Source organism: Brassica napus, unplaced genomic scaffold, assembly GCF_020379485.1.
Source record: "Brassica napus cultivar Da-Ae unplaced genomic scaffold, Da-Ae ScsIHWf_3070;HRSCAF=3881, whole genome shotgun sequence".
Taxonomy (NCBI): domain Eukaryota; kingdom Viridiplantae; phylum Streptophyta; class Magnoliopsida; order Brassicales; family Brassicaceae; genus Brassica; species Brassica napus.
In genome coordinates, this window is record NW_026016306.1 from 57171 (window position 1) to 83023 (window position 25853).

A 25853-nucleotide genomic window follows, 5' to 3' on the forward strand; every position below is an offset into this window, starting at 1 on the left:
TAAACATCTAAAATAACCAATAATACATGAAGCTTTTCGTATATCATAGCTTCTTCTGTTAACTCTTCTTCCTCGAATTTGAAAACATTATTTTATGTTTTCGAAGAACACAATTCCGAAATCCAAATCCCTTTGCGATTTTATGAAAATCTATCAACGATTTGAAGATTCTATTGAGGGAGTAGCTATTAATTCATTTTGTGTCTGTTTCGTTTATGGTTGTATCAGTATAAGCATAGAAAATTCAACGGCGTTATCCAATTGATCTTCTTTTTTTATTAAATCCTTATGCACTAATATATCTCTGTCCTCAATTGCAGCTTGGATCCATCACCTGAGAATCTTACAGTGATTCAATTGTAAATTCAGACATGGACAGAATTTGGTAAACTAAAATCTCAACCTTTTAATTTAATGACTATTGTGTTAGTTTTCTCTATACCTTTAATACTGATCTTACTAAACATTGTAGGGTAACGAAGATATGTTCTGAGTTTCTACAACCATTTTCTCCCCATTCTGAACGACAAATGTAAGTGCTTTCCATTCTACTGTTTTGTTCAGATAACTTCAAGCTACTTGCAGACCGGGAGTTATTCTTTTACTGTTAAAACCTATGGATAAGTTTTGTACTGTTACCGCAGAATCAGAATATCTCTGTCATGGAGAATCAGACGATCAGAATGGATGACATTATGGAGAAAGCAAGAAAGATATTTCCCATTCAGCTCAACTGGTGATCAAAGGTTAGTTCAAAAAAGTATATTATAGATTGAAACGTTAGGAAGGTAAATCTCGTCAGTTCGTCTGAATCAAACTTGCTCTTAATGATAGTGTAAAATATAGCTTAAAAGCGACTCAAATCAACTTAAAAACTGATTAAGCATAAGAAATAGAAACTCATAAAGAGCAGAGGCATCATATTAGTTTTCTGAATAAACTTGAACAACATATGATATGAAGCTTCAAAGAACTTCAAATCGAACTAAAATCCAAAAATTGAAAATGCAAAACGAAAATCTCAAAATAAATGAAACAAAAGCCTCTGCTCCAGCACACAAATAACCCCATCCTCACTCTAGCCACTTTTTTCGAACTTCTCTTTCTTGACCTTTATGGTACACGCCATTTTTGTAACCGAGTTCTGATCAAAAGCCTCCTCCAAATTGATGATTGGTGTCCTGGTGCGCTTTGCTGGTGTCAGATCAGTTGACCCAGATGAACCACCCTGGATCATCAAAGACCCCTATATTTAAAAAAAATTAAAAAATGAGATCCCAAGTTTATACATAATCCAAATGCACGGTACACAAACACAAAAAAGCTATAATAGGACCTCAGGTGCATCAGACTGAGTTGAAAATGTCCCAGATAGCATGTTTTCACTTCCCTAGACATATCACATAATATAGTTAAAAACTATGCATCAATAAAAAGAAAGAATTATATTTCTACTGTATAAACTGAGGTTTAACCGTAGGAGATTGGGCCGCTTCAAACTCATTTATCATTCCAAGATTTGTGATAATCTTGAGGACCTTAAATGTGTCATGCTTGTAAACAAAATTCTCCTTTTCAATCTGAATCTTGAAAAGAAAAGTTTTTCCCTTTAAATCGTTGAGAATGGGAGGCAACACATCAGGATCCTGAATCTGAAATAGTAGAAAAAAAACACCATTACCAAAGGCCATATTTACGATAATTTATAGAGAACATAAAATATTGAACATCTCTACCTCATCAGTAATAGGACCAGTGAGCTCAATACATGGTTGGCGCAGCAGTTGTAGTGCCAGATTATCAAAGAGGAGAAACTTGCAGTCCTTGGTATTGTCAAGAACAACCAAATGCAACTTGTACCTAACGATAAATAGTATTTTAGAATAAGTATTTGGAGCTCTCGATGGTCCCAAAGATATTAGTTATAATTGCATAAAATTTTAAAACATTAAACCTTGGCAATAGTTTGGGGCTGTTAGTCTTGCATTTGGGACAATAGTAATTGCATGCAAGAACATCGTGCTCATCTCCATCATCATAGTTGTCGCTAGGCACTGTAATTACCTTCTTGGCACAGACCTTGCAACTCAGGTAGTACCAACCCATGTCAGAGTCGATACCCGCAATTGTGGCCATTACAATACACTTCTCCACCTGAGTCACATTACACAAACGTGAGACGATATGGTAACATTATAGACACAAAATCAAATTGTTTTAGAAATCTCAACCTGTCTCGATTCAAGGACCTCAGCAATAGTCTTTCTAGGTGTGTGCACAAAAAAGTCATCCTTTTCAGACACAGCATTCGCCAACGCAAGCGGCTTAGAGTCAACAATAGACAATTTCAAATCATCTTTTGGTAGCCTGCATTTCACGAAATGGTTACAGATAAGAACATTTGATGTACACAAACCCCATCATTGACGTTCTTTGAAATGGTTAAGTATAAAAACATTTGGTATATACTTACAAACGTATGAAAGCTTGGACCTCAGCGATGTTCTCTGGGTTTACTGTCACATCTGAGACGTTGTATGCATTGGAGACACTACGCTCATCTGAAATTTGATTATTTTTCTTATTAGAACATTACAACCATACTATATAACAATGTCACATTAGTAAGCACACAGAACATAACAAAGTTACCTTTCCAAATTTTAATTTTGCCAAACCTCAGAACACAAATAACTGTGTTCTCAGAACGCAACTGAACTGCATCACTGATGTCCTCTGCAAACTTCCCCCATAACACCAGGGGGAGACGTTCATCCCTACACACAATACCATAAATATATAAGGTATCGATATAAAGCCACAGAATAATATAGAATATAAAGTTAAATTATATTTCTTCACTTACTCAGTATCACGCAGTTCCACAGAGATCTTCTGGGTGTCCTTACCATTGACGGACACAACTTCAATGTGGGACACTTCAACAACTTGGCCGACAACATCTAGAACAATTTCAGATTCAAAAAAATATATAGATTAGTAACTAAATAGAATTATAAAAGATTTCAAAGAAGACAGTTGTTGAATATCATTATAGTACATAACATCACTTACCAACTAAGAAGTCTGGATCGAGCTTCCCATTGAGTACAGCACGGTAATTAACCGGCTCCAATCCAGTCATGTTGTAAGGCAACGCCTCACATATCCTGACACGGGTTGTAGGAAGGAAAACCACCTTGTATGGATGTTTGGTTGTCCGATAAGAACCACTTGAATGGGTGACCGTAAAATTAATTAGGAGTTTCGTTTGTCCCTGGTGCAGCACATGGGCGAACTGGCCCACTTCATCCTTCTTCACGGTCCCATGAATCTTATCACCCTAGAGTTAAAAATGAACATAGAATAGTAAGAAACCAAGATCTATACAACAATTAACATAAGTTTTTAGCAATGTAAAACCCGTATAGGGACTTACTCTAGAATCCACGAAAACCATTTCAATAGTCTCGCCCCCGGCAGCTGAATATTGCTTCCATAGCCGAATGATTTTAACCTTAACCTTCCACATTGACTTGAAAGGTTTCAACTCAGAAATGTTGTTCATCGCAGCCATTTTTTTTTTGTGTTTTGCTCTATAGAAATGTTTATTTGATTGTAGAAATGACGTACATCCTCCTTACTGTTATATAAGAGGAAATCACAGAATTAACGTGACTTGATGCGTACTCTAAGGCAATAAATGGAATAGAAATAGATTGTCAATCACTTTGAAATCAGAGCATAATATATTCTATGTTTACCATAGAAGGTCACTGATTCACATATTCTCTATAAATGTGGTATAAACTTGCGGAATCATCATAATAATTTACCATATCTACGGGATTCCAATTGGTTTTATTTACCTAATTTAGGCAATACTTATAGATACTAACCTAAAATAAAAAAGTCCACATCGTACATATTAAACGGACGTACTTAGCAAAGTTTTTAGGCTAGATACATTGCACAATAAAATTTGGAAAACCAGAAAAAATTGAATAGTTTTTGCAATAAGTGGTTATGTTTTAAATTCTACCAATCTAAACCGTCTCTTCTTCATCGAATTGTTTATGAAGTAATTGTGCCACCTTAGAAATCATGTCTATTTTATTATAATTTAAGTTCAAAGCTCGAATTTTGAAAAACAATTGTTAAGTAAATGAAAGTAGCACATATACACATGGAAGTGGTGTCATCGAAGACCCTTATGTGAGGAGAGTTTGAAATAATAATAATTCTTGGTTGGCATGAAATTCTCTGGCTACGAACATATGTATTTCTTGGTTGTCATGAAATTCACGTTTTGGTAAATGAAATATAATAAACTCTCTGTCTACGAACATATGTATTAATGTCTTGGTTGGCATGAAATTAACGGTTTGAATTGAAATAATCAAGTCAAATAATTTTTTTATAAGGTAATGTGGGAAGAGGGGATATTATTAATTCTATTGTTTATGTCTTAGTGAGAAGAGAGTGCCGTAGGTTATAAATTTTATTATAAGGTAATGTGGGAAGTTTAGGACCACGATATATTTGGATGGGAATGGCATTTTTTGTAAATACTCTAGTGAACCTTGGGTAGTTTAATATGTTGGCTGAGAGAGAATGTGGAACTGCCACCTCAGGATGGCATCCTTGTAAATATTCTACCTTTTCAAGGTTTCTTTTTCAAATTGTTTCTTCATTAATAAGTAAGGGATATTCAACTAAACCCTTGAAATAAGTGGCCCATTTTAAGTCTCTTAACTATCTCCGATCCCAACGTAAACTAACTCCCGAATCCCTATCATTCACAGTACTAAACGATGTATGATCAGGTGTGGATGTTACACCTTTTGGCATTTTGGAACCCAAAAACATTAACCTAACTAAACATTAACAAAACAATTTAGAGATAGAGGATGTGACTAACATTTGCATATGTTCACGTTATTATAGATTTTTCAATTCGTTTAAGCCGTTTTACAAAAAAAAAGACACAGAGATTTTATTGCAACATTTTTGTTGTTGTTGTTGTTGTATCCCTATATATATAAGTAGACAAAGTTAGGTATGTTATTCTATTATATGAACCAATGCTAAGGATACTACAGTATCTATTGCATTAAAAGAATTATTTGACATAATATATGGGTGGTGCATTTATTTCACACTAACAAGTAACAACACATCGTCGCAAACCTTATTCTTGGGCCAATCCACCGTAATCTATAAGAACATATACGCTATTTAATGTTCATCGTCGTAACATTTGACCCCAAAAGAAAAAGACATTTTTAGTCGACGTAAATAGAAGAGTGAGTAGAAGTTAGAACACTTACTCACATGATTACATATATATTTTAGATACGACTAATATCTTGATTGTGACATCTATCAATCATAAAAACTCAAGAATGATCAGTTGCACATTCTAATAATTCCACATATTGATTCAATAGGTTTCCATGATTCATGGATTATGTACAACTAAAAGACAAAGGTATAATTGATAACAGAGAATTCTCGATCACTGTTATTGTAAAAACTCAATTCATGTATAATTTATAGAATGTAACAAGTAAGCGTCGACATATGATGCAGAATTCTAGAAAATGTGAACATGTTTCGAATGCTCACCAAGCGTTAGGAGCATAACACAAAACATAAACATTCAAGATTCAAGGTAATTACATAAATGAGAGAAATGTTGTCAAGACTCAAAAACCAAGAAATAAACACAAGAATCAAAGCAGGGAAATTTCAACTCAACATATACAATTTATAGTATTTAACATAGTTATAGTAATCATCAAGGTAGAATGCAAAATTCTGAAGATGTCATTTCACATGTTTATAATGATCACCGAGGGTTATGAGCCTAAAAGTAAACAGAAACAATCAAGATTCAGTGAAACTACTACCAAAATCTGCAGTCTTTCACACATGTTGATTTACAAAAGAAGAGACTCCAAGATGCATCTATTTCATAAAATGAGAGACCTTATAATACATTCAAGCACCAAACTGAAGAAATCACTGAACGTTAGCAGGAGTATAACACAAAACAGAAACATTCAAGGATTCAAAGAAACTACCACCACAATCTGCAAGAGTCTCTCACCTACATTGATCTACAATAGACTCCAAGGCACAACCATTTCACAAGCACGAAACCAAAGCTAATCGAAATACAAACATATACAATTCGAATCTAAGATAGCAATCAGCAGCGTTAATTGCAGAAATGTGAAGATGTCATTTCACATGTTTACAGTGATCACAGAGGGGTATGGTACACAAAACACAAACATTCAATATTCAAAGAAAATAATACTACAATCTGCAGTTTTCACATATGTTGATCTATAAGTAACTCAAAAATGCATCAGTTTCATAAAATAAGAGAACTTATTATACATAAAATTGCCAAACTATAAAGAGATTACTAACATTGTTTAGAATGATCACTGGATTTTAGGAGTATAACACAAAAGAGAAATATTATAATTTTCTTTTTTTAAACTACCACCACAATATGCAGGAGTCTCTCACTTACTTTGATTTCCAAGAGACTCCAACATACATTCATTTCTTAAAATGTTTTTTTTTAAGAAAAACATTTTCAGTTACTTTTCTCCAGTTTCTTTAGTTACGTGTACATCACTTTAATACTTTATAAATTTTCACAAGAGAAAAAGTCAAGAAAAGCTTATACCTGAACAGAGCATTGGCGTCATCGCGATAATGAACAAGCAAGCCCAAACCTAAACAATTGAAACTAGTCTTTACTTGCATGTATGTGTCCCCTTCTTGTGACTTTCATCAACTAAATTACAAACAAATTTGAAAAACACATACATACCTGAGAACTTCAGAAAGCATAATTACAAATAAACCTGCTACACTTCAAATGAGCACTTTCTGAAGCATTGCATACCTGAGAAAGAAAAAAACAGAATTCATTAGTCTTTACTTCACGTTGTGATATCTGTTTTCAATTATCATAAAAAGTCTTTCTATTCCGTTCATATTCTTAGGTTTATGTATCTGAGAAATTTTTATAAGCCGTAAGAGTTGGTTTCATCGTCTCTGTCTTAAGTCATTGGTGAGTTTTCCCAACCAACAAGTCAAAAGAACCAACTCAATGGGTGGTTCATACACTCTGTTTTAAGACTTGGTAGCTTTTCCATCAGACAAGCTAAACACCGATCTATAGTCTTTGTCTACAATCTTTATTGCAAGCCGTGGGTACAATCAAAGTCTGTCTAAAGACTTTTCTTAAGCCTTTTGTTAGTTCTTTTCTTAAGCCTTTTGTTAGTTTTATAAGCCGTGGCTGACTAAAGTATGCCATACTTTCCATACTTCGCTTAGGCATGCACTACCAACCAATAGTTGTGACATGAATGTCCCCAAAGAATCTCTCTTTGTCTACAGACGTTTCAAATCTCTGGGTATCTGTTTTTGATTCTCATAAAGACTTTTTATATTCCATTCATAGTCTTGAGAATTTTTTTTTAAGCCTCGGGTAAGGAATTAATTTCCAGTTCATACTCTCTGTCATAAGACTTGGTTCAAGCTGTTAGTCATTTTTCCAACTCAATTTCGGTTCATAGTTCAAGTCTTAGTTATACTTAGTTTAAGCCGTTGGTCGTTTTTTCCCATCCAACAAGCTAAACACTGACATGTAGTCTATGTCATAAAGAGTCTGTTTTGTTTCATATTATTCGTCTTTTAAGCCGTTGGTCTTTCTCTGAAGCCTTGTGTAGATATGGTTTTTGGTTCATAGTCTCTGTTTTAAGACTTTTCTAAGCTGCAGGTAGTTTGTTTCCCATCCAACAAGTAAAATAGGTTTTCCTTAAGACCTCTTTAAACTGGTGGTCACTTTTTTCATCCACTGTTAGTCGTTTCACATCCAATAAACTTAGAAGTCTAAAGGGTTTATAGTTTCTATCTTTAAGACCTTTTATAAGCCGGGGGTAATAGTAGTACTGTCCAAGTTGAGTTGAGTCTTTGTCCAAAAAAGCCTTTGTAATGCCGTGGGCAGTAGTATTGTTCTAAATACTCTTCATAAAAGCTGTTTTAACTCAATTGTTCTATAGACTTTTTCATAAGCCGTGTGTAACAAACAAGTCAAAGTCTCTGTCTAAAAACTTTTCATAAGCCGTGGGTAGATATTATCTAAAGACTCTTCATAGAAGGCAAGGTCTTTGTTTAAAGCCTTTATAAGCCGTGGGTAACTCATACTCTTTGTGTGTCTAAAGAATTTTTTTTTTTGGTAAGTTATGGACTCTTCATAGAAGTCAAGGTCTTTGTTTAAAGCCTTTATAAGCCGTGGGTAATAGTAGTATCGTCCAAGTTGAGTAGAGTCTTTGTCTACAAAAGCCTTTGTAATGCCGTGGGCAGTAGTATTGTCTAAAGAGGTTTCATAAAGCTGTCTTAACTCAATTGTTCTAAAGACTTTTTCATAAGCCGTGTGTAACAAGCAATGTCAAAAAAACTTTCATAAGCCTTTATAAGCCGTGGGTAACTCATACTCTTTGTTTTTGTCGTTTTATCCATCCAAACATTCTTACTCTTTGTGTGTCTAAAGACTTTTTTTTCTTGGTAAGTTGTTGACTTATGGGTCGTTTGATCCATCCAATGTTTCATAGTCTTTTTGTCTAAAGACTATTTTGAAAGCCACTGTACATTTCCATCTAACAGTAATAAGCCGTGGGTACCATCTCAGTCTCTGTCTAAAGACTTTTCTTAAGCTTTTTGTTATTGAGAAGAGTATGTCTTCGTCAAAGTGCCTGTCTAAAAACTTTTTCACAAGCCGTGGGTAGATATTGTCTAAAGACTCTTCATAGAAGTCAAGGTCTTTGTTTAAAGCCTTTATAAGCCGTGGGTAACTCATATTCTTTGTTTTTGTCGTTTTATCCATCCAAACATTCATAGTCTTTATGATGTTTTGTTTGTCGTTTAATCCATCGAACATTCTTACTCTTTGTGTGTCCAAAGACTTTTTTTTTTTGGTAAGTTGTGGACCTGTGGGTCATTTGATCCATCCAACGTTTCATAGTCTTTTTTGTCTAAAGACTATTTTGAAAGCCACTGGACATTTGCATCCAACAGTAATAAGCCGTGGGTACCATCTCAGTCTCTGTCTAAAGACTTTTCTTAAGCCGTTTCTTGTTGTTTATGTAAGCCGTGGGTAACTAAAGTATGTCATACTTTCCATTTTTGCACTACCATCAACCGGACAATGTTCCCATCTTTTAGACATGCACTACCACCAACCGGACAATGTCCCCCTCTTTTAGACATGCACTACCATGATTGAAAATTTTCTATGGGTCTACTAAGGCTTCAGGCAACCGGACAATGTCCCCAAATGAGAATCTGTCAGCACACTATTAGATTAGTGTCTGCTTATAATCCTTTTTTGGGGTTTGATGAAAAACCAAAACAAAGCTTCTCTGTTTTGATAAAAACCATCTCTTGGATTGGGAAAAAAACAAACAAAAAAAAAAGGAAGTAAAAAAGAGCTTATCTGTTTTGTTGCTTCAGCTGTTCGGCTCACAGATTCAAACTTGTCTTCAGTTGTTATGCCTTCTCCACATAAACACACACTGAAGAAAAGAAACAATAAAACAGAGAGACTAAAGTGAGTGAGAGAGAGAGAGAGAGAGACATTATTACTTCTACGGTTGCAAACAGCTAAAAGAACAAATTTAGAACTCAAATCTTTGTATGAATATTGATTCACCGATATATATACGCACCAACCTTTTAATTAAAGTAATCGTTCAATCTGTTCACTTTGTATGATCAATCGTAAGTCTCGATCCATGAATAAACATCAAATACCCCCCCAAATCTAAAGCACGATGAAAACTCTAGCAAAAGACAGAGAAGTTCAAGTACCTCAACGACGGTTTCACGCTGAGTCAAGCGCTTCCGTGTAGATTCAACGAACGATTCAGGAAACTTGAAACCCTAACTCACAAAATCGCAAAACAAGATAGCACGATCACATCAGTTTAAACAAGATGAGAACGAACAAGAACAAATTCGCGATCTAGAGATTAGAGAAATTGAAAATAAGACATACTAATCTAAGAATCTCACCAGTTTCTAAGAAGAACGAGAGACGAGAAGAGTATGTCTTCGTTAGCAATCGGCTCCTACTGGTATGAGATCTTCTGTTGATTCGTTGGATACTCCAATCGGACGGTCCTCCACTTTTTCACACAACTCTCAACCGTACGATTTAACTTCACCTCTCAACGGTCCGCCATATTAGATATGGGTTTCAATATGGGCCTACCGGTTTTTGAAACTAAGGTCCATAATAAGCTCATTTATTCAAATTTCAAATCTTTAAAATATACGCTCTCCTACGATATCCTATCTTATAACCTAACCACACCGACTAAAACCACATCTTCTAGAAGAAGCAACCAGTCTCAATCGAAGCTGCAATCTTCTACATAATAACGATTATATATATTGATGAGAATCCTTTTTACTTTCCTATAGCAGTCATTTTTATTAAATACTAGTGGTTTTCCGGCGCTACGCGCCGGATTCGTATGTTTTATTTTTAAATGAATTTATAATTTATTTTGTGGTTTTAGTAAAGAAAATTTATTCAAAAATATAAAAATAAAAATATGTTGAAAGAGAAAATATTTTTTCCAATCCATTTGATAGTGGTTAGCGACCGTAATATATTACTTTGTTTCAAAGTTGAGGCTAATAGAAAGGTACAAATTTCCTCATTTGTTTATCATAGTAACATAAATTGCAAACTAATCTATTTTGGTTTTCAATCTTTCAAGCAGAATTGTAAATACCACGTTTTACCTTTAAGCCAGCAAGATGCCTGAAAACTATGTACGAAGGATTTGGTATTAATATCAATGACATTGTTTTGCCCCAAGTACGACAATCTTAAAGGAATAAAGAAAAGGTTACATGGACCTTTGCCCCCAAAAAAAAAAAATGCCCAAAAAAAAAGTTACATGGACCTGACATATGAAGGTTGTCAAGAGGAAATAAGAATACTATTCCAGGCAAGCCAAGTGCTTAATTGAAACATTATATGAAATAATTGGCACTAATATTCATAACATTATAACAATTCAATAGGGGTTTAAAATACTGCATTGCAGTTGAGAAATTAGTAAGGCTGATTTAAAAAGAAAACAAAAGAACAGAAAACATTGCAATATAGTTCAATGACAACTTATTAAACGCTGGGAATTAAAGATAAAAGAAGCAGTTGTGAAACCAGACTCCAACTTTCACTTCGATCTTCTGGAGTTCAACTATTACGTGGTTTCTTTGTAGAGGTCCACAATCTTCAACAGGGGACTCCTCGAAAGGAGCGTCATCTCTTACAGCCGGACACGGACCATTATCTTTACCCCTTTCTCATTGGAGGTCTTCAACCTGCACTTCTACTGTGATTCCAAGTGGTATTGACAGAACCAGCAGTGTGACAGAGGAAGCTAATAAGCAGGATGGGTTTCATTACAAAGGTTTACCTGCGGAGGAGAGTTTAGGACAAATGAATTCAGTTCCAAAACACTCAATGATTCGAAATTTTTGACCACTGTAAATTTTTTGGGTGAAGAGGAAGAACCCTCATCAATGTTCACCAACATGAATAAAAGGAAAAACGATGGGTCTACACATAATAAAACCTTTACAAAAATGATAAAAATACTAAATGCATAAACTCTTACCCCTAGATGCAACTTGTGATGGCCTCACACTCACCGGCAAATTAGAAAAGGGTTACTGAGGCTGGATTTAGGAAAGGACGTCCTGCAATAAGGTCAAAGATTTAGTATGTAAAACTATAAATCATATTACTAATCCAGGACATGCATACCTCCAGCCAATTTTGGATTGATATTGGTAGCTGCAATAACCCGTGGTTCCACGCCGTGGATAACCAATTTATCAAGGAGTTGCATAGCACGATTGACAAAAATACTAAGACAAACGTTTACCTCCAAAACACGTCACCAACAATATCTGCAGGCAATTAAAATGGACATTTAGACAGACTACATGAAAGATATGAATGGGGAAAATAATGAACAACCTGGCAAGTCAGTGTTTGTGTTAGCCAACAACATTGAATGATCGTAAATCCCTGAACCTGAAGAGTTCCATCGGGATCAAGCCCCTGTTCTCAGGCAACTCATGAAATTTTGTCTGCTCTGTAAAACGAATTGATACATGGGAGTCTGAAAGGCGGAAGCTTTGGTTGGTCTTCGTTACATCAAACCCACTTAGATCATACAGTCTGCATTGCTTATGTTTCTAAAAGTATTGAGCCGATGTACACTGATTCAGAGATGAATCAAGGTGGACTGCGAACCATTCCACAGAGCACGTAATCAAGGTGGACTGCGAACCATTCCACAGAGCACGTAATCACCTTATTTCGGAATGAGTACATGTTATTAAAGCGAAATGAAGACCAAGATTTGTTACCTTTCTTTCTAGCAGTACCAGATGAAGCCCATCAACTCCCCACCTTTCTTCACATTTCGAGTTTTCCAGAACCCGAAAAGCCTCCTGACAACACTCTGCCTGCAGAACGGCTCCATATATTGGCATGAGCGACCAGCCTTGAGCTCAAATAAATGGAACTGTTGATTTACCATCCTCGGGGCTAACTTAAAACGATTTAGGGTTTTCTAATTAAGAATCGAGAGTTGGATTCTGATAAGCACTAACGGGCCTCGGGAGATGGTTATTGGGCTTCTGAAGTTATCAAGTCAATAAACCTTTTATTAGTCTATTTAAGTCTTCTGTATTGTACCAAAAACACTTATCGAATTACGATCACAAATTATCAAGAGGATTCCTCCTCAAGCTTTCTTTCTCCCTCTTTCTCTTCTCATCTTAACTCTTCCTCTGATCTTCTCCCCTTTCTGTTACAAATCACGATGAACCCTGATCCGGGTTTATCAATGGTATCAGAGCACAGTCATCCTCTTGACAGTGCGTTTCCGGATTCAACATCGAACTCCGAATGGAGGGATGAGATGATGGCTCTATTGATCAAATGGAGAGCTGAAGATAAAGAGCGATTCATGAAATGGAGAGCTGAAGATCAGGAGCGCCAGCTTAAATATGATAATCTGCGCCAGACATTACCGCAGATGACGATGAAGACTGATCTCGATCCGGTGGAGAAGACTCACAAACCATCGGGGAATTTCGTCGAGCAGATGGTGTGCGACCCTCCAGACAAAGCACTTGACGGAGATCGATTTGGGTTCGCGGATGGTGATTCTCAAGTTCATAACACATTTATCCCTAAAAGGTATGAAGATTTAAAACGCTATGGAGGTATCAGGTTCAGAAGGATTCCGATCAAGCTAATCTACCACAAGGCTAGGTTTAAGAAACGGAAAAGACGGCTAATAAGGGGGAAACGCGAGCTTTCGGTTTCACAAAAACTGAAGATATCAACAAACTCCTTGCGTTTGGTTGTGAAGAGTGTGAGAACGAAGAAACAGTACCACCGGAAGAAGAGAGCCACACAGATTAAACTCACAGAAGCTTGTAAGAGTTTAGGAATGTTCTGTGAATCTTCAGGTTATAGGGATACTAAAAGGCATTTTCAGATCCGTCTGGGAACAAGAAAGATCTTGGAGACAGGAGTGAAGCGAGAGACTCATCCCTTTGTGTATGGGTTTACTTCTCATACTCCTATGGATATTGATGGTCATGTTGATACGTGGATAGGAGATCAAAGTATCTTTGCTGAGGAGCTTAAGGCGCTAGATCATGATGATAATGATGCTGTGATGGAGTCTTTGCAATATGAAACGTCAGTGGTGTCTGAATTCAAGGAAATGGCCAAGTGTAAGCGCCATAAAGTTCAACAAAAGTGGGGAAAACGAGGGTTTCATAAGGTTCGGTTCAAGGTTATACTTCACCAAAGAAATAAAGTTGCAGCTGAGAAAGTTACAAAAGGTGGAGAACCTTTCAAGCTGGGAAATTCAGAATCGCTTCACACAAGAAGATCCAAATACACAAGAAGGCTCTTTGTCAAATGGTGCTACTTTAAGGCCAGGAAGCGTAAACAGTATAAAATGGGTTTTATTGCTCAGATTGAGCATGTGCTGCCTGACAGTAGTCATGAGAATCAAACGAGAGGGCAGGGAAGGAAAATTTACCCTGGTGGTTTTCAGTTTCCACAATGGCCACAATTTATCAAGAGTTGCAGTAAGATTTACCATGTTTCTGGTAGTGCTAATCTACAAACCGAAGAAACAGGGGAATCTCACAAAAGTGTCCAGTTCGAGTTGTCTCTTTTCAATGGTAAAATAAAAGGTAAACCCCCAGAAGGTGATTCAGAAAACAGAAGAGAAGCATTAGAGTATAAAGTCTCTGTTAGTGAAAATGGTGGGTCTAACTTGGAGTTGATTGGTGGAAATGGGACTGACAATTTCAGCTTCTCTATATATGTGAAGCAACAGACCGGGAGGCTTGTGAAGACTTTTTGTGGGAGACAACTTTCGGAATTTTGTTTGGCTGTTCAAGTATGGGAACCTGGTGGGAAGTCAGATAAAGATGTTCAACTTGTCGATGTTCATTATCAGTTCATCAATGGAAGAGAATGGGATTTTTTGGAGAGTGTTGAGGAATTGAGTAAGGTGGAACCAAGACCACCAGAAATGATTAAGCCCAAAAATTTGGTTTCTCTCCTTGATACTGGTGCGTTAGTGACGGAACTGATCGAGGATTGCAACACTGATGCGCTCATGGTAACGGCTTCTATCGTTCATCAACTTGAGGACAAGTTGGTTCTCCACCGGGGGAGTATTGATAAGAGGGCAGAGTTAGAAAAGAGCAAGGTTGAGCAACTGAGAGAAGTAGAAGAATGGCTTGCGCATGCATTGCAGGCTGTAAGGCAGGAAATGCAGAGAAGGGTTTATAAGAACCGGTTAAGGCTGAGAAGGGTTCTTGCTCAGGTAGGAGAACTTGAAAATCTGAGTTTGGTAGAAGCATGTGAAGGGACTTATGCAGGGATTTCCTATACGGGTGCGGCTGTTGGAGATGTATGGGATATCATAGCTCATATCAAGAAGTTCTTGGAGATTGAGAATGGGTTTGGAGTTGAGATTAATATGGGGTCGTGGAACTTTGTTACAAAAGGCGTCTGGTCGTGCTTGTGGATATCGGTGAAGTATAATATTCGTCTACGCCACTGTGTTAGAGGCGTTTGCGTTTCACGTCCATTGCGGGGGTTTCAGGTATATAAGATCAATAAGGAAGCAACTCTGAGCATAATGGATGTCAAGTTGACGATGGAGTCCTCGGGAGAGCATGTAGCTGCAATCTTCACCCACAAGCTGTTTCACTTACCGAGGCCACCCGAGTGGTATACAAAAGGAGCAACGTGGTGTTCAGTGACAAGGTTTTGGTTCAAGATATCAGGCTGCTACTATATATTCAAAGTTGAGAACCATTCAATTTCAGTCTCTACGTATGAAGCGTTTCAGTCACCAAGACCACCGGAGCTGATTCTGTTCATAGTGAGATTTAGGCAGTGGAAGTCAAAGAAGCTAGAATCCGGGGTAGTAGAGAACAAAACTCGAGCTATGTTGAGTTCAAACGACAGGACTTGGTCACAAGTGTATGGTGCTTTTCCCGGCATCATATTTTGGAGGACTTGGTGCAGGAAGCTTATTGAAGATCAGTCAAGGGTGGGCATTCTCATAGCTGAAATGGCATCACTTACCAAAGTTGCTGGAGCTGTCTTGCAAGGACTGAGTTTATGGATTCTAGCCGAAGAGCAGGTGCAAGGTGGAGGAATTGAGGAGGAGATATTGAGGATACTCAACAGGGTTACTGCTCTCCTTCTAGAGATTGCTTATGCCAACTTGAGGACAAGTCGGATCTCTAACGGGGGAGTATTGATAAGCACTAACGGGCCTCGGGAGATGGTTATTGGGCTTCTGAAGTTATCAAGTCAATAAACCTTTTATTAGTCTATTTAAGTCTTCTGTATTGTACCAAAAACACTTATCGAATTACGATCACAAATTATCAAGAGGATTCCTCCTCAAGCTTTCTTTCTCCCTCTTTCTCTTCTCATCTTAACTCTTCCTCTGATCTTCTCCCCTTTCTGTTACAAATCACGATGAACCCTGATCCGGGTTTATCAGATTCTCGGTGAAGCCTCACAGAACGGCTCCATATATCGGCATGAGCGACGATGAAAACGAAGTAAAAAGCAATGAAGCAAAAGCAGTGGGGAATGATGATTGATTGCTATAAAAACTGTTTTGCAGAAAAAACTTTGTGGGAGGTGAAGCGAAACGACAGAGGCAAGAGGCGTGGCTTGGATTCATCTCTGCACAGTTTGTTTCTGGAAAGGTAACCCTAACTTCTCGTATTGGGTTAGTGGGCTAAACTTAACACTGAAGTCCATTAAAAAGTCAAACCGAATTGAAAACACAATTTTGAGAAAAAATTTCGACAGTGTACACGTGTCCTAAAATGCCCCATCCTATATGATGAGGTGGGTGAAGGAGGAGAGAGACAAGCCTCCTTTATTGTATAAGATAATTCAATTTATCGAGTTAAAGGTCATAGTACGAAAATGAATTGAAAAGATGAGGCATGCACTTAATTAATTGTAGTCGCATGCATGGAGGAGCGGGTGTTGGGAGCTTTAAAGGCTTGTTCTCCCATCCTTCAAATTTTGTATTTGTAACCTTTATAGTATGTTATTTCTTCATATTTAATTCACAAACCTACACACAATCACTACTGATGTGCATAGTTTGTTTTATACATCCAAAAGTAGGAGTAGGAGTTGATGTGAGTATTAAAGTTGCATCGGCATTCATCGATTTATCAACCTCCTCTTGTCCAATTCTCTTTATTGACTCTCCATTTATTGGCCTCTCCCTATTTCCCAACTCTTCTTCCATTCACATACACCATTTTTATCACCATACATGAAAATTGAGGCATATACATGATGACAAAAACGCATGAGGTATACACATATATAGATGATACATCCATCCATATGACTTCACCAACGATCTTATTTTTTTCTTTTTGACGATCTACTTAAGAACATGAAGTAGTTAATGATGATAACATAATTAAAATGATGATAATGGTAGAGGAGAAAGGCAAAGAGAAAAGGAGACAGAAAAATTAGTTAGCTCTTCACATCTAAGCATTTAAATGAGCTTGGAGTTATTGAACACACCCAACTTGGAACTCACACATCATACTTCACTTTACTTACCTCTTTTTTTTCTTATTTCTCCAAAAATCAAAACTAAAATGCAATAGTCGACAGATCACTTTTATTGCCTAATAGTAAAAATCCTTATAAAATTTATAACTATACAGTTTATGTATTTTATTTTAGAATATCTAACTTATCAACCATTAATAAATTCTTATAGTATATTGGTATCTATATGAACCGGTGGAGACAATAACTCTGAAGATTTTCCTACATGAATATAAATAGAGACGATCTTTACATACTTTTCAAGTCTATCTGCTCATTTCCTCACAGGTTCAAAGAGAGATAGAGAGAGTATAAAATTTCCAAAATCACTCATTGCAACACAAAGGCTGAGGCTAATGGTTTCTCGACAAGAAGGAACCCTCTTCTCAAAAAAGAGGGGTTTAACAATCTATGGAGAAGAGTTTCACAATTCATTCAAGAAGACTAATATAGAAGATCAATCACATGGTAAACTTCAGAGCACTAGACCAAACTCAGAGAGTATGAGATCAGTTACCTTTGATTTCGAACTTCATCTCCACACTCCTCTACATTCAGATTGGCAGAAATCCATAGAGCCTAAGGTATATAATAATATATACGTAACAAATTGTATAGTATTTTTATGGATACGACGATATCTATGTGCACACAAACATGCATCTAAAACATGGATGCTCCTTATATTTTCAAGGGTATTCAAGAACATCTGAGGATCATATGACATACCACAAAAATTTGGTGGTCGTCGGACGACCTAAGATGAGCCTAGACCTTGAGCTGAGCCTTTCACCTTCTTATTCACCTCCAAAAACCAGTACAAAGATAGATGAATCCATAAATCACAGAGAGACCGTGTCACCATCCAATGGTAACAACTTGACAAGCCCGAGTAAGAAGACCACACTGTCTTGGCTTTCGTTTGACGGTGGTAATGATGTTGATCACAAGGATCAAGAGATGGTAACAAAAGTGTGCATGAAATGCCACATGCTGGTCATGCTGTCCACACCAACTCCTGTTTGTCCCAACTGCAAGTTCATGCACCCACGTGATCACAGCTCTACAAGACTGTTCAAACCACCAAATTTGCTTAGGCTCCTATGCTAGGCTCTTCAGAGTTTTTGGATATTAATGTGCGTACGGAATAGTATGAGCTGTATATACACTACAAGTACCAAAACTTTTATTCCATATGCTTCCATGAAGGATATATCCTTTCTCTTTGTTTATGCTTAAGATTTCGTAACCTAATAGTATTTGAATTGAATTTTAACTGAGATAACACGTACATGGAATGTTATAAGTCCAATACAATCCTAACTACACATTTATGGAACTGACTATATATAGTTATGTTGAAGACATACTATTGTTTGACAAGCAAACTTGAGAGTATATAATTCTGTTAAGAACCAAGTTGTTTGAATATAATTAAACAGAAGCAGGCCACGTGATGCATCATGCATGATAGGATGTGTGTCAATTAAAGAAGAAACAAAAATAAAAGATAATATGAACCAGACGAAGATGCAACAAAACTTATATAAACAGCATACAAAGGTTAGTAATCTACTGTGGTTTTTTGAAAATGCACCTATGTAGAAAAAGTTACTAGTAATCTGTTGTGGGTGCACTAATCAGATACTGACACCTGCCAACAGGTCGATGCACCAATCAAATACTGACACGTGTTAACACAAGTGGCAAACTGGCAATGCACCAATCCGCGCTCCATTAAAAATCTAGCGTAGTTTCGATATTCAAAATCGAAACCAAGAGAGGGAGATGATGATGAGAGGCAACGACGAATCGATGAGAGAGCGTCTTTCTTCATCTCGCGATCCGACGATCACTATCGATTCCGCCGTTTAGGTTAGTTCCTTCTTCTTCATCATCAGATCGGTATATATGGATTTGGTACAGTCGATGATTATAGTTTCCGAGAATCGCAGAAGGAAGGAGAGACACGGAGAGAAGTAGAAGAGTTGAGGAGAAAGCTTGCCGTGGAGAAGAAACGGATGAATCGTGTTAAGCTTTGCAGTTCGATGGAGCTTCTTCTTCTCGTCGTTCTGGTTCTGTTGCTTTCTACTTTCTTCCTACTCTTCTTTCTCCCATCTCCTTGAATTGATCAGCGTCTGTTGCTATTTCCACTTCGATCACATTATTATCATCTTATGTAGAAGGGATCGTCATCACCTCGATTACATATTCTTTGCTTTATTCTCATGTCAACTGCTGAATATTCAACAAACGTTTGTGTTTTGGAATCTTAACGATTCATTGAGAGAAGATGGCTGACTGTTGGTTCAACCGCAGCGGTTGCGGTTGCGGTTGCGGGAGTTTGCGGATGCGGGTGGTTGCGGTTTTTAGCGGTTTTAAGAGATTGTACGATTGGTTCTGCGGTTAGAAATTGGTGCGTTTGCGGGATACTTATGACTGGTTAACTACCAAATGCAGCAGCGGTTAAATAATAAATTAACAATATTTACATTTTATACAATTATAAAAATATCAAAAATAATAATATTATTATAAATATAAAAGTTATATTTAGAAAGTTATAGTTTAAATTTTTTAAAAATATAGAAAATATTTTTATTTTAAAGTTTTATAATATTAATTAAAATATAATAGATATATTTTAGCATTTTTATAATTCCAATTTATTTTTTTATTGAATATTTTTATTTTTGTATTTATATTGTTTTTGAAAAAAAAAGAATTTTTTTTTATCCTCCCGCAACTGCCCGCAACCGCAAACGCTAGCTGGAACCAGCTTTTGAATTTATGAGGTTCAGAGCGGTTTGAAGCGGTTTGGAGCGGTTTGAGCGATTGTTGCAAAACGCCGACAACTGCTACCAACCGCAAAAGCTGCGTTTGCGGGTGGTAGCGGAAAAACCAGTCATACCCGTAGTCTCCTCCGTGGCTTCTCTTCCTTTTGAAGCAACTCAGCGAATCCCAAAGCAGGCTTACAATTTTTCTATGTGCAGGCCTGAATGTAGGCCCATTAAGGCCTAATAAGCGTTGTACTAATAACAAGAGTTAGGGTTTTCGAAGCAGGAAGCTAGTGGCCGTCTCTGTATATATATAAATCAATGGTACTCCATCATCTTGTACAATCAGTCGCAAGCGTTTATGCTCCATCATCTGTAGTTCTTTGAATTATTAATTAGGTATAGTTTTTTTTTTTTTGGTTTGATGGAAGGAAGATTGCCTCTTCTTTCAGCAGCAAGTTCTGTTCTTGTTAGCTTTGTTCTGGAGGCATATATCAATTCGCCATCACGAGAGGGATTTTATAATTTTGCAGAGTTATTCCTCTGTATAATATTATCCTTCTCTTTGGTACATCTGTCTTCTTCTTCCTCCAAATATTTATAAAAGCTTTGAAATGATTCACTTATTGGTACATGGAAGACTTTCTTGCTTATTCAGAACTATGCTTTGGTCATTCTTATAATATAGACGATGCATTACTTTCTCTAAATTTTTAGAAATAAATTAGAAACTGAATTTAGTCATCTCTTAATCACACATTTTGAGCCCAACACAAACCAAAGTACTAAGCATTTAGCTAAATCCATGTTTTAGCAGTCTATGGGGTATATAGTTTAGATTAGTTTTGAAGACACTATCATCGTCTTAAAAAAGATTGAGAAATTGCAATTGATGAATACCACATAATGGATTTAAAAGGATCCCATGTTTGAAAATATTTTGCCTTTCTACATTGCGAGAAACATAATAAATAAACATGACAAATGATAACTGAATGTGAATTCACATAATAAGTTTGAAAACATGTGATATGAAGAACAAGGATAATGATCAAGAGTCCTTGATCTCAATTATAACCGAGTTTCCCACATTGGACGAAGTATGAATGCTATCTCATTAAGCAAAACCAAACATTACGCTGTTGCTTTTGTGCCTCTGTCCTAACCGAATCTAACTGATCAGGTTTAGCATACTGTACATTGATCCATGAGCTATTACCTAGCCAGGAACAAGATCAGCAATGTAGATGGCTTGCACAGATTGCTGAAACTCATCGTTCTCGATCTTAGCTTCAACGAGATCACAATCAAGAACCCAATAAGCCAGCTAGTTTCCAACTACGACTCTCTTGTACATTCGAAACCCCATTCAGACCAACGTTGGTGAGGAGCAGCTGTGTAAGACCGCAGACCAACGTCCCAAAAGCTGCTTTTGTAGCGGAGATTCTCTGTCACCGCAGTCGCAAACCAACAGACATAGTAGAGTTGTTGGATGATCAGATTCCCTAGCCTCCATCAAGGAGGCCAAAGGCAGAAGCCATCATCAGCCGCAGAGACACCGCCACATTGACGGCTCCTCTTTTTACACATGTTATGAATTGGCCAATGAAAAGAGAATGATCCTCTCATAAAACAGTTGTCGTATTCTACTGAATAGAGTTTGTCAACTTATATTTCATAAAACTTCATCTTCACAAATATGGATTATATTCTTTTTCACTGTATATAATAAAAATAGTACCCCCAAAGTAAATATAAATGTAACATCTGTAAAATGGGAACTCATGAAAGAAACTTCACCGGCGGTCTTACGTCCCCCCGGCAGCATATATTTCATCTCCCTTCTCTTTTCATCATCTTCTTCTTCCCCTGTATCGCCACCACAGTTCTGTGACTGTGAGACTTGTTTACAAAAATAAAACAAACTCTTCTCCTTTACTTCCTCTTGTTTCAGATTGATTGTCGCTTGGTAAATGGTTTTTGGCAAATGAGAAGTCTCTGATCACTACTGCTTTCAACCTCTATAACTCTAGCCTCCCACTTCAACTGCGTTGTCAAAGCTCTTGCTGCTTCCACCAGCTGCACTGTGTCACGGATTATCACCCATCCCTGCACACAAGTTTTGTTTTCTTTCTTTATTACTCCTTCCTTAACATAATAATATATGTTTTCGTGTTTTAAACATATTAAAAAAATCTTAAATTTTGATTATAAATACATTATTTTATTTCTTACAATTTTTAGCTATTCAAAATTCAATAAACACAATATACAATTTGTTATTATTACATAATAGAAAATGTAAAAAAAAATGTATATTTTTGAAATCATTTTAAAGAAAAACATGGATCATTTAAACACAATATACAATTTGTTATTATTACATAATAGAAAATGTATAATTTTGAAACCATTTAAAAAGAAAAACATGGATCATTTTAAAACCTAGCTACATAAGAAAGGATGTTCTTTCTTTCAGAGTAAAGACAATGTGTGTACCTCTGGACGAAGTAATCTATCAACCTCTGTCAATATTTGCAGAAGCGAGCATGAGCTCTTGCGCTGACTCGTCTGAAGGGATAAAAGATTGTCTGCATGGACCAGATCATATGTTCTTGGATAAGTAGGGAACGCTTCACACCTGAAGTTAATAACAAAAGATACGTGTTGAGCAAACTACTGTGCAGCGAAATAAGACCTTTTGTTATGAGTTATGACTCACCAGTCGTGTAAGACGCCAACAAAGCCTCGGTCAAGGATCATTGGGAGGTGGTTTGGTCCAGCTGTAGGGACAACATTCATGACCCATACCGATTTTTTAGCTTCCAACAAGGCGGCATTGAGCCCACCGTATTGAGCATTCATGTCCAAAACGTTTCTGAGCATGTTATAAGGAGGACACGGATCTTCATCGCCTGGTCTCTTGGGGTGGTCAGAGAATATCAGAGGAGACAAGAGAGACCAGTAGTCTCTTACGTTTGCTTTCCAGTTCGCTGCATCTTCTCCAACCTCCTCCGGGTGAAGACCTGAACCAACCAACCAACCAACCCAGGGATCAACAAAAGATGGATTCAGAAGGTAATGGTAACGAACAGTGTTCTAAAAAGGAGACTAACCATATAGTGAAAGTTCAGTTTTGTTCATATTAGACCGGCTAGGCCATCTTGTCCTGCCTTCAATGGGAATCCACCTCCGGCTACGTGTTCCACCAAGACACATCTGAAGCGGCCTGTAATAAGGAGACTCAACCTCGTGCCCTTTGCTACACACAGAAGGTCCCACCCCAGGCTTCCTGTTTATTACAACATTTCATGTAAGTAGACTTAATAAACTTAAGTTATTTCTATCTAGAATACAATATGGTGTGCAATCTTCTAAAAATTGGTTTAAGTAGCGCCTAAGCGTCTGCCTAATCGGCAAATCAAATCTAAAAATTTGGTGCAAGTGCTAAAAAAATTGGATTTTTTTTTTTAAACATTGGTGTAACTAAACTACCGCATAACAATGTCTTGAATATTGATGGTGTGTGTTACTGACCGGGAACTGTAACATTTGGTTTTGATTGCCTTTTTCCAGACAACTGTCTTGTCTTGCTGAGATAAAAGAGTCCAACAGATGCTTTCAGCAAAATCATGAACAAAGTTCCATCTCTTTATATCCTCTTTGTTACGAGCACTCGTAAGCGGAGACGTCCAAACAAAGTAACCTCCAGGCTTCAGAACCCTGTCAACTTCCACAAGGAGAAGCCCGTCTGCACACAGCGGGATTTAAACTTACATTAAAGCCAAGGTCCTCATGAGAATAATAATCATTCTTAATAGTTTACCTTTCTGGTCCCAATCAATACCACATGTTGAGCAATGCAACATATCAAAGGAAAGAGAAGGATACGGCAACTGCGTTGAAACAAAAGAAGCAATCATAGCAGGTAGACCCCTCTCAAGTGTTAGCTGAACTTGGCTACCAGAGGCTTCATAGTTTGCTATGCACATAGTCAAAAGCTGTTTTGAGAGTAGATGTGCTCCAAAGCTACCATAACCACATCCAATATCCAATATAGTCCTCACCTGAAAAACAAAAATCAAGATTAAAAAATTAACTTATAAAGAAGCTGAGCTGAGACTTTGAGAGTATGTTGTGTGACTTACACCAGCTTCAATGAAGTTATCATTCTTAATCCCAATCATCTGAGCAATCTGATGAGAATAGTCTTCAACCTCATCAAACATAGGAGACGCGGAGCGGAAAGAGATCTGATCATCATCCATCATCATCATCCTCTTGTTGATACTACCAGAAGTCAACACTTCATCAGCAGTGATCTTAACATTATGATACCATATCACATCTTTACCAGTGGGCCACCTAAGAGGAACCTTATAATCCACCGGTGGTAAAACCAAACACTCCTGTCTCGACCCACCAGGCCCGCAGAACCGATCAAGACTCTCGGAAACGTTAAAGCAAGGAACATAGTTCTCGGATTCTACACTACAATACTCCATTTCTTTCCACCTAGTGGGACCAGCAGAGATCTCACCAATATCCAACAAGTCTGACACAAGCTGCTCCTGTAATCTCCTGTAGTTATGGTACACGTGACCTCTCGAAGTGGTGGAGATGGAGATCGTCCACCAGAAGGAACCAGCCAGAGCGAGAACCACGATTAGGACCAAACTGATCTTGAGAAAGAGAAGCATCAACCTGTGTCTGGTCCTTGCGTTGTAAGGATCAGTAGATTGAGTATTGCTGTTGCTGGTAAAGAGGAAAGCAAAAGGAAACCTCAAGGTTAAGTGGCCTTCCTTTTCTGACTTGTCCTTCATTTGAGAGTCTCTGAGATCATCACTGCTGTCGGAAACTCGTACTCCTCCTGAGACGCCACGTTGCAGTGGCATTGACATTTTTAAGATCCCTGTAATAGAAAAAAACAGTAAAGATTTAAGCTTTTTTTATTGAGCTGAAGTTACTATTATATTCGCAATAAGACATGAGCAGATCCAAAAATTCTGGGTAGAGTTTTCACTTAAAACTTCTAATTTCGATTTAAGATTAGATCAGGAAAAAGTTTCGATTTTTTAATGTGGAAATTGAAATTCAATCAGAACCCAGAAAAATTGGAGGAAAACCCATCAGAGTGAACCAGAAATCGAATCGAATTGAATCAAATCAAGAAAATGAAAACAGAGCAAGGAGAAAGGTAAATCGTAAAAGAAGGAGGGAGTGAAGAAAAAGAGGAGACACACACACCTTGTTTGTTTTGGTGTTTTCTCCTTCTCCTTGGAGCAAAAGATACGCTCTGTTATTTACAAAAACGATGATATCAGATTCTTCTTTTTCTTTGAGAGCTCTCTCTCTCTCTCTCTCTCTCTCTCTCTCTCTCTCTCTATGTGTATATATATCTACGAGTTGAAACTGGACAGTGTGTGTAAGAGAGAGTGAAGCAGAAGGGGTTCGTCGTGTATGGATCCAATCTCGACAGAGCCACCCCCGTGAGGAGGACTGATTAATAAAGAAATACTTCCGTTGGCTTAGGTTACTCTCTCTCGCGCGTTGAATTTAATAAAAGGCAAATTATTCTGTGTCACTCCACTTTTGTTTTGTATTTTATTGATTTTGTGTTCTCACCGTATTTAAGGGAAAAGAAGAGAAGCTTCCTTTTGGTAAGACGTCATTAATTACTACTGACCCTCTTTCTTACTAGTACTATTTTTAATTCTAATCTCTCTCTTTTTCTTTTTTTTTTCTTTCTGTTATATTCTCTGTGTAAATAATACTTCCTACATATTTGAAAGATTAATGTTTTAAATTTA

The 25853-nt window shown here is 37.1% G+C and overlaps 3 protein-coding genes and 4 long non-coding RNA genes across 10 annotated transcripts; 3 read left to right on the forward strand and 4 right to left on the reverse strand.

Annotated features, from left to right (window-relative positions):
* Positions 1-38: 38 nt before the first annotated feature.
* LOC111200479 lies at positions 39-3982 on the forward strand. 2 transcript variants are annotated; one of them, XR_007335190.1, is made up of 4 exons: positions 39-385; positions 473-532; positions 645-746; positions 2889-3982. It is a non-coding gene; the product is annotated as an uncharacterized LOC111200479 (long non-coding RNA). The 2 variants fall into 2 exon arrangements; XR_007335189.1 differs by having other exon boundaries at positions 40-385; positions 2881-3982.
* Positions 894-2957, reverse strand: LOC106422803. The gene is made up of 9 exons (XM_048774304.1): positions 2867-2957; positions 2653-2777; positions 2474-2561; positions 2232-2367; positions 1955-2154; positions 1737-1860; positions 1476-1652; positions 1337-1390; positions 894-1246 (listed from the first exon to the last, which is right to left on the reverse strand). The coding sequence occupies exons 5-9, from the start codon at positions 2134-2136 to the stop codon at positions 1079-1081; spliced, it is 705 nt and encodes a 234-aa protein (XP_048630261.1). The 5' UTR covers positions 2137-2154; positions 2232-2367; positions 2474-2561; positions 2653-2777; positions 2867-2957; the 3' UTR covers positions 894-1078.
* A 1641-nt stretch (positions 3983-5623) lies between the features above and the next one.
* Positions 5624-10030, reverse strand: LOC106422809. The gene is made up of 3 exons (XR_002659422.2): positions 9898-10030; positions 6854-9602; positions 5624-6755 (listed from the first exon to the last, which is right to left on the reverse strand). It is a non-coding gene; the product is annotated as an uncharacterized LOC106422809 (long non-coding RNA).
* Positions 10031-11058: 1028 nt separating this feature from the next.
* On the reverse strand, positions 11059-12711 carry LOC106366230. Of its 3 annotated transcripts, none has more exons than XR_007335188.1 (4): positions 12484-12711; positions 11873-12359; positions 11724-11805; positions 11059-11522 (listed from the first exon to the last, which is right to left on the reverse strand). It is a non-coding gene; the product is annotated as an uncharacterized LOC106366230 (long non-coding RNA). The 3 variants fall into 3 exon arrangements; XR_007335187.1 differs by having other exon boundaries at positions 11873-12396; positions 12484-12626; XR_002662136.2 differs by lacking the exon at positions 12484-12711 and having other exon boundaries at positions 11873-12018; positions 12089-12329.
* A 4648-nt stretch (positions 12712-17359) lies between these two features.
* Positions 17360-18546, forward strand: LOC106422821. Its single transcript, XM_013863623.3, has 2 exons — positions 17360-17834; positions 17956-18546. Exons 1-2 carry the CDS (start codon positions 17623-17625, stop codon positions 18374-18376), a joined length of 633 nt encoding a protein of 210 aa, XP_013719077.1. The 5' UTR covers positions 17360-17622; the 3' UTR covers positions 18377-18546.
* A 1836-nt stretch (positions 18547-20382) lies between these two features.
* LOC125603034 lies at positions 20383-21945 on the forward strand. Its single transcript, XR_007335186.1, has 2 exons — positions 20383-21143; positions 21227-21945. It is a non-coding gene; the product is annotated as an uncharacterized LOC125603034 (long non-coding RNA).
* On the reverse strand, positions 21688-25639 carry LOC106397848 (probable pectin methyltransferase QUA2). Its single transcript, XM_013838471.3, has 8 exons — positions 25291-25639; positions 24192-24955; positions 23870-24110; positions 23581-23794; positions 23160-23335; positions 22766-23069; positions 22543-22684; positions 21688-22152 (listed from the first exon to the last, which is right to left on the reverse strand). Exons 2-8 carry the CDS (start codon positions 24942-24944, stop codon positions 21994-21996), a joined length of 1989 nt encoding a protein of 662 aa, XP_013693925.1. The 5' UTR covers positions 24945-24955; positions 25291-25639; the 3' UTR covers positions 21688-21993.
* Positions 25640-25853: the final 214 nt, after the last annotated feature.

What these genes read in the sequence shown, in the direction of transcription:
- LOC106422821 (XM_013863623.3), top strand. Translation starts at nt 17,623, where the DNA reads ATGGTTTCTCGACAAGAAGGAACCCTCTTCTCAAAAAAGAGGGGTTTA. An exon ending in CTACATTCAGATTGGCAGAA is followed by an intron (nt 17,835 to 17,955) that starts ATCCATAGAGCC and finishes CTCCTTATATTT; the next exon opens with TCAAGGGTATTCAAGAACAT.
- LOC106422803 (XM_048774304.1), bottom strand. Translation starts at nt 2,136, where the DNA reads ATGGCCACAATTGCGGGTATCGACTCTGACATGGGTTGGTACTACCTG. An exon ending in AGCCCCAAACTATTGCCAAG is followed by an intron (nt 1,861 to 1,954) that starts GTTTAATGTTTT and finishes ATTTATCGTTAG; the next exon opens with GTACAAGTTGCATTTGGTTG. An exon ending in CTCAGTCTGATGCACCTGAG is followed by an intron (nt 1,247 to 1,336) that starts GTCCTATTATAG and finishes TTTTAAATATAG; the next exon opens with GGGTCTTTGATGATCCAGGG.
- LOC106397848 (XM_013838471.3), bottom strand. Translation starts at nt 24,944, where the DNA reads ATGTCAATGCCACTGCAACGTGGCGTCTCAGGAGGAGTACGAGTTTCC. An exon ending in TATTGATTGGGACCAGAAAG is followed by an intron (nt 23,795 to 23,869) that starts GTAAACTATTAA and finishes CGCTGTGTGCAG; the next exon opens with ACGGGCTTCTCCTTGTGGAA. An exon ending in AACTGAACTTTCACTATATG is followed by an intron (nt 23,070 to 23,159) that starts GTTAGTCTCCTT and finishes TGGTTGGTTCAG; the next exon opens with GTCTTCACCCGGAGGAGGTT.